The sequence below is a fragment of the Nematolebias whitei genome, chromosome 14 (assembly GCF_014905685.2).
Source record: "Nematolebias whitei isolate Nwh7 chromosome 14, NemWhi1, whole genome shotgun sequence".
NCBI lineage: Eukaryota > Metazoa > Chordata > Actinopteri > Cyprinodontiformes > Rivulidae > Nematolebias > Nematolebias whitei.
In genome coordinates, this window is record NC_056511.1 from 24061499 (window position 1) to 24069405 (window position 7907).

The following is a 7907-nucleotide window of genomic DNA, read 5'->3' on the forward strand; positions in this document are numbered from 1 at the left end:
CAGGGGTATCTGAGGCAGGCTTGGAACACAAGAGTCAGGGTGGCTTCTGGGTAATACCAGATGGCTAGGCCTCAGACCGACGAAGCCTCTTGGATGAGGGGCGAAACGTTTCTTTTTAACAAAAAAACGAAGTCCAGATGACATGATTCAACCTTTTTTGTTGTTATATACCTGGATGACTGAGAAAACAAACTTTGTGATTTTGATATATAATTTGTTGAAATAGAATAAAAATTGTGGAACGAGATAGAAGGCCGAAAAATGTACGGAAGAAAAATGGGTCACAATTGTGTGAATGCTTCATAAACATTCACACGATCAGCTGGACAACTAAACTCACCTGATAAAGCACATCAAACCTGAACACTAATATTCTTCATTTAGATCCTTTCTTAGTTTATTTCTTGTCCCCAAAGTGGTTCAGATTCCTTATGACCTTTTTCCAATCTGTTCATGTAATATTACTTTATGACGTAAACTGCTTTTTTGCTGCTCTTTGTGGTCTCTCAGGAAACCGTGCAGCAGTCCAAGAGTTCAGAGGACCTGGAATTTCAGAAGCTGGAGAGGGAAATGAAGCAGGAGGAGAAAGAGAGTGAGAGCCAGGAGCTGCTGCGAGAAATCGCCGAGTGTCAGCGTCTTTCTGTCACACGGAAGGTACAGTCACTCAGTGAGAGGGCGGTTTTTATTTTATTTTTTTATTTTGCATGTTGTGCATGTAAAAAACCCTGTTATGCTGCCATTGCATGCAAGTCGTTACCCAAGAAGGTGTCAAAAAATGTTATTTTGTAGTCAAAACACAGAACCATGAGAAATAATTCTTTTAAATATGCTTTATCAGAAATTTAATGTAATTTCTCCTTTTTACCCATGTTTTTAATCACTACACTGTGTTGTTATTAATGCTTCTGCAGGTTGTGCATGAAAATAAAGCTGCAAAATAATGAACTAAGTTGCCTTCTAAAGCATGAACTAACCAGCAATGGTAAGCGTCCAACACCGAGGAGCTAAAATGCTTCTGACGAGTTTGTTTGCTTGTGTTCGCTCAGCTGCTCTGCGTGAACATGCAACACATTTCTTCCTCCTCATGCCACGTTTCTAAGTAAAGCAGAGGAGCTGTTGATTCTTTGGTGCTCCTGCAGGAAAGGATTGCAATATTGAAGAAACAGTCCTCGCACACAACTTTACTGGCTCAGCAGGAGAGAGAGAACTTCCAGAGAGAGAAGAGCAACCTGCTCATTATGCTTCAAAAGGTAAAGAGTCTCAGGCAAGATAAGAAATTAAAGATCACCCATTCCTTGAAGGATGTCACCCACCGCCTTTCGTGCCAGAGTTTTGAACTAAAATCATTTGTTGATGAGAAGAGATTGAGTTGCAGCAGATTTGGTCAAATATCATGAATGTGCACCATCTGATGTAATGTAGTGAGACATCTTGTGATTTAACTACTTGTTTCAAAGGACTCTACAACTACAGCAAGTATTTGACCAGTGACATGACATTCCTCCACCTCCATCTTCTACCACTTATTCATAGTCAAGTCGCAGAGGCAACAGGTCCAGGAAAGAAACCCAGACATCTTTCTCTCCAGCGACACTTGGCAGCTCCTCCTGAAGAGTTCCCAGACCAGAGAAGAATTACAATACCTCCAGCAAGTTCTGGGTCTGCCCCAGGGCCTCCAGTGGGACATGCCCCGATTACTTCCAAAGGGAGGCATCCTAATCACATGAACCACCTCAACTGACTCTTTTCAATGAGGAGGAGCAACAGCTCTACTCTGAGCTCCCTCCAGATGACGGCGCTCCTAAACCTGTCTCTAAGGCCAAGCCTGGCCTAAGCTCCGCCCCTATGAAGGAAGCCCATTTTGACTGCTTGTATCCGGATCTCGTTCTTTTGGTCTTCATCCAAACCTCATGACCATACGTGAGCGTTGGAACATAGAGCAGTAAATCTAGACCTTTGCTTTTCGACTAAGCTCTTTCTTCACCATGACTGACCGAAGCAACGCCCTCATTACTGATGATGAGGCCCCAACCTTTTGATCCATCTTCTGCTCCATCCTATTATCACTCGTGAACAAGATGCTCAGATACTTGAACTCTTCTACCTAAGGCAACATTTTCCCTCCCAACCCAGAGGGGGCATTCCACCTATTTCTGTAGAAATGGCCATGGCCTCAGACTTAGAGGAACTGACTGTCACTCCAGCCACCCCAGTGCATGCTGAAGGTCATGGCGCTGAGATTAGAGAAGGTGGGCCTGTGATTGGAAGATCGCCAGTTCAAACCCCAGTACCGACAACATCAAAAATATGGGTGGGCTAGGTGAAGCACCCACACCTGCTCCCACCCTCATTCGTCCCACTCTGGGCCCATGAGCAAGCCCTTAACCCCCATCTGCTCCCCTAAACAGGTCTCTCTTGAGAATGAGTTCTCGTGGCTCAATGAGACTACCTGTATAAATTATGGGTAAATGAAAAAAAAAATGCTATCAGAACCACATCATTTGCATAAATCAGATAAGGCCTTGAGGTTTCCAAACCAGACAACCTCCTCTCCACGATTGTGTCTCAAGATCCTGTCCATGAAAACCACAAACAGGATTGGAGACAAGGGACAGCCCAGGTGGAATCCATCTATCACTGAGAACGAGCTCGACTTTGTGCCAAGAATATGGACACAGCTCCTGCTTTGGTTCTACAGAAACCAGATCATCCTTAAAGCAACCAGGCCCATCCTATACTCCCGCAGCACCCCCCACAGAATGCCTTGAGGAACACGGTCAAGCTTTCTTCAGGTCCACAAAACACAAGTAGACAAGGCAAACTCCCATGACCCCCTCAGCAACTCTGCAAAGGGGCAAGATCTGGTCCACTGTTCCTCGAACAGGACGAGAGCCACACAGCTCCTACTGAATCCAAGCTTCAACAATCGATTGGAGCCTCCCTTCCAACCAAATGGCTGTCAAATGTATTCAGTTAGGATTATGTTGATTAGCTGTGGTGGCCATCTTGACCAGAGGTGACTCAGTTGGAGTACTTTCTGTTCATTTCATTAGGATGTATCCATTGTTGGTGAATTATGTTGCTAACGCTACAGACAAGCAAACACACAGGCAAACATGGTATCTCCTCCATCCTTGCTGGCTGGAGACATCTCATTCTTTTGGTCACTCACTACCCAGAGTTCATGGCTATAGGTGAGGGTAGGAACATAGACTGACTGGTAAACAAAGAGCTTTGCCTTATAGCTTAGCTCCCTTTTCGCCACAATGGACCAGCACAGAGTATGCAATACTGCGAATACTGCACCAATCCATCTGTCAAACTCACACTCCATTCTTCTCTCACTCATGAACGGAGATACTTAAACTCCTCCACTTGAGGCAGAACCTCACTCTTGACCCAGAGCAATCCACCCTTTTCCAACTGAGGACCGTGGCCTCAGATTTGGTGGTGCTGATTCTCATCCCAGCCGCTTCAACTCAGGACCCGAAAGTCCCAGGTTCGATCCCCAGTCATTGCACATCTCGTGGTGTCTCTGAGCAGGACACCTCATCCCCAATTGCTCCCCGGCGCTTTCAATAGCTGCCCACTGCACCACCTGGTGGTGGATGGGCTAAATGCAGAGATCCAATTTCACCATTGTATGGAAATATACAATGATGACAATACATACACATTATTATTATTATTATTATTATTATTATTATTATTATTATTGTTATTATTATTATTATTATTATTATTATTATTATTATTATGTGATGTCTGCAGGAAAGAGATAAACTTGTGTCTTTGGAAGGAAAGTACACAGAGTTGTCCGAGGGGCAAAGTTTCACCAACAACCCTGCAGGCGTCAAAGAGGTAGGAGACACTCTGCAGTCTTCCTCTGCATCCTGTTCCAGTTTCTCTGGTTAAGGGTTTTCTGTTCTTTGTGTTTCCTCCGATCGCTGCAGCACCTAAACTCTCTAAAGGAAAGGAGGCGAAGTGGCAAAGAAATCTCGTCCCAGCCAAATGAAACCCTGTCTCATAAGAGAAGCCAGCAGCTCCTCAGTCCTTACGGCAGATCTTTAGGACGCACACTTCCTCCTAAGGTCCGCCTGTTCCCCTTGAAAACATAGATTAGCTCCATCAGGATCAAATTCTGACCATTTTTAAAGAGCTACCGTTTTAGTATTATTTTATCCTGTGTCCTTTTCTTGTTTGTTTTATTGGACAGCACTTTGGCTGGACTTGTTGCTGTTTTTAAGTGCTTTATTGTGTGGTAGTATTTCTCTTATTTGAAGTTTAAAGTGACATTAGTTGTAGCAAAGTTGAAGAGTAACTGTTTCAGAGCAGTTCTGGCCTGCAGATGAGAAAACCTCTGTCCCTTGAGGACAATCCACCAAAACCCAGAAAGTTGTTCTCACAACACCCTTTGAGCTCAGAAAGTACAGCTCTTCCTCAAACAAGAAACCTTTGCTTTTGTGTAAAAGTTTAAAATATCTGTTTTATTTTTTTTCCCCCAAGGCTCACCTTCCTCTGACCCAAAGCTCGAGCTGCGGCAGCGTCATCCCACAAGGCTTCGTCTTCTCGCCTCGGGAAGTAAACACCCGCCGGCTGCCCAAGAGTGAGTCAGAGATGAGCATGCAGCTCGCTGTGTGAATGAGTCAGGAGCAGATGGGCTGTGATGCCGTTAAAAGAAGCTTGTTGTGTAAATGTTTCTAAATCATTCTCATTATTCAGATCCATTTTTCAGCTCGTGACTCCAATTTTTCTGTTATTTCAACAATTCATGTCTCAAAATGTTCAGTTCATTCACCACATTCCTGCATTGACTTTTGGTATTTGTGCAATTTTTACTTTTTTAAATATTTATCTTTGTCTGCCATGCTTTTCTCATTGAAAATTAATGAAATTCCACATCTTTTAAACACTTTGAGCTGTTTATGCTCATTTCAGCTGTTGATCTGGTTCAGCTGTTTTCTGATCAGCTTCTATCTGCTTATTTCAGCATTTTTCCCAACTTATTTCAACTACTTTCTGTGTTTTATGCTCCTTTCAGCTACTTTATGTTAAACTCAGCTTTTTTCCTGCTTTTTCATTTAATTTTTATGTATTTTTCTTTTGTTTCTTATCCAATTTCTGCCTTTTGTGCTTTCAAATAATTTCAACTTTGTATGCTCTGTCCTTTCAGTCTCTTTCTGCTAATTTCAGATTCTTTTTAGCTTTTTCAGTTTATTTTTTGCTAATTTCAATTTGTGTTTTAATCTAGTCAGCCTCTCTTTGTCTATTTCAGCTGATTCTGTCATGTTTGGACCCCTGCCACACATTTATCTTGTTCTGCTCCTCTGATAAGCTTTGGGTTTATGCTCTACTCTGGCCAGTTCCCCTCTGTCATTTCTAGCTGCCTGTCAATCAACCCTGTGCAGCCTGCCTGCCTGATCCTCCCTGATCACATTAATCAGTGCTTATGCTCTACACCTGGTGCCAGCCCTTATAAACTCAACTCTTGCCACAGCAAGGTACCAGGACTTCGAGGGCGACACCATTGGTTGGGCACGGAATTAAAAAATTTTTTTTGACGGATTATCGATATTTGACATTTTTTGGACTTTGGAACAGGCGGAAATTGGCATAAACTGGTATGTGAATGGTTCGGATGGAAAAACAGGTAGGAGACGAGGCAGACATGGATTTTGAGGGGTGGGTAGAGGGAGAGGACGCGGAAGAAATAAAATGGAGGAAGGGACAAATGACAGCCAGAGTAATAAAAGGGAGTTGGAAGGGAGCAGCTCTGATGAAGAAAGGGTAGTAAGAAGAAAAGTAGTAAGGGATGAATTTAAAATAATATTAAAACTAAAAAATGAGGAAGGGAAGGGTAACATAAGCCCCATTTTGATATCAAAAGAAATAAAAAGGAAGATTGGGGATGTAGAAATGGTGAAGGTGTTAAGAGATGGAAATTTATTAGTATCATGTAAAACTGAAGAACAAAAAAATAAGGCTTTGCACGTCGAGAACATCTGTAAAAGAATGGTCATGGAAAGAAAGATAATAGGAGAAAACAAAACGGTTCGCGGAGTTATTTACGGTATCCCAGTGGATGAAGATTTAGATAAAATAAAAAGGAACATTGTTGGTGCACAAGTAAACAACTTGAAGAGACTGTCAAGAACTGTTAATGGGGAAAGAGTAGGAAGTTTATCAATTATGATTGAGTTTGATGAGACAACCTTACCAGCAAACATAAAAATAGGTTATTTGAATTTTCAAGTTAGGCCTTACATCCCACCACCACTCCGCTGCTACAAGTGCCAGAGATATGGACACATTGCAGCAGCGTGCAAAGGTAAACAGAGGTGTCCAAAGTGTGGAGAAGATCACAGAATAGAAGAATGTAAAGAAGAAAAGGAGAAGTGTTGTAACTGTGGAGGACAACATAGAGTTACATACGGGGGGTGTGAAGTGAGGAAAACAGCAAAAGAAATCCAACAGGTGAAAATAAGTAAAAACACCACATATGCAGAGGCAGTCAAAAGTGTCAAAGAACAAAAGACAAGAGCGACAGGACAAACAAGAGAACCAGAAACCACAACAAAGTACAAGTAAACAGGAAACAGAGGAAAACATCACAATGCCAGTTGAAAACTTAATATTATTCATAGCATATGTCATAAACTGCACTGACCAGGCCAAACATAAAACAGAGAAAATTAAAATAATCGTGAGAGGAGCTGAAAAATTTTTGGGGTTCAAAGAGGGATCTTGGGAAAACATTAACAAAAGGTTGGAAGCTGATGGAAGACCAGGAACACCAGGTGACAATATATGATTATATTACAATGGAATGCTAGAAGTTTAATTGCCAATGGACAAGAATTTAAAGGATATATAGATGGACTTGATGAAAAACCAGAAATCATATGTGCAATGAACATAATACCTGTCAGATATTATCCATAATTTAAACGGATTCTTTCATTTTTCTGGACTGAGTTCTATCGCGTTTTGAATGATTAAATGTGGACGAAAACGTGTTTAAATTTCTGACTCACCAACAACAGTGAGCCGTTTAATTAAAAACGATTTAAAACACATCACACATTTACAATAATTGGCAGATTGATTTCAATAACACATTTTAATTAATGAGCTTTACAATGAGAAAATCATACGGCCATGATTTTCACTTGCAGCTAATTACAACAGACATTTCTGAAAATATCTGGATTAATTACTGGCAGATAGAAGAGTTTTAAAGATGGGAAAAATGAAGTTTAAATGGAGAGAGATGGGTGAGGGAATATGTCTATTATAACCAGAAACAACACGCTCCTTTGGACCCAGCTTAACCCACGGTACACTTCGCAGTTGAAAATCGACTCTTTACCTTTGCAGACGATAGTTCGGCCTCGGTGTAGAGTTGCTTTTCAACGCTTTTCAGCGTCTCCGTAAGGATAGCAGAGACCTCAGGAGTCGTGAGATCATCACAGAACAGACTTCTTCACTGTTCAGAGCGTTCGTCGAGCAGCCACAGCGAGACGTCGTGGCATCGACGGACTCTGGTCATTCCATTAGAAACTGCTCGAACTTCTGTTCTTCTGAACTTCTCGTTCGAGGTTCTCCCTGGAACTCTGGTTCTCTCTGGAACGTTGTTCAGCTTGGAACTCTTGTTCTGCTTGGAACTAGGAAGTGTTGACCCTTTTAAAGCGGTCACTTCCGGTTCCTCTGAGAACTTCCTGATTCAAGAAGGGGTCTCTGCAGGCAAATTCGGAAGGCGTATCTGGGCGCTCATATCTGATTGGACTATAGGAAAGTGGGCGTATCTGGGCGGTCATATCTGATTGGACGATAGGAAAATGGGCGTTTCTGGCCGGCCGGATCTGATTGGACGATAGAAAAATGGGCGTGTCTGGACGGCCACATCT

At 42.2% G+C, this 7907-nt stretch overlaps 2 protein-coding genes across 2 annotated transcripts in view; one reads left to right on the plus strand and one right to left on the minus strand.

Annotated features, from left to right (window-relative positions):
• LOC119420251 (palmitoyltransferase ZDHHC20-A-like) overlaps positions 1 to 7907 on the minus strand; it is an 85433-nt gene that overhangs the window by 30710 nt on the left and 46816 nt on the right. The gene's annotated exons all lie outside the window — the stretch shown is intronic.
• On the plus strand, positions 955 to 4606 carry LOC119420599 (pleckstrin homology-like domain family B member 2; the record flags this gene model as incomplete). The annotated part of the gene is given in 5 exon segments (XM_037688016.1): positions 955 to 982; positions 1140 to 1250; positions 3772 to 3861; positions 3954 to 4091; positions 4507 to 4606. Coding segments are annotated over 5 exon segments (442 nt in total), but the record flags the coding sequence as incomplete, so codon positions are not given.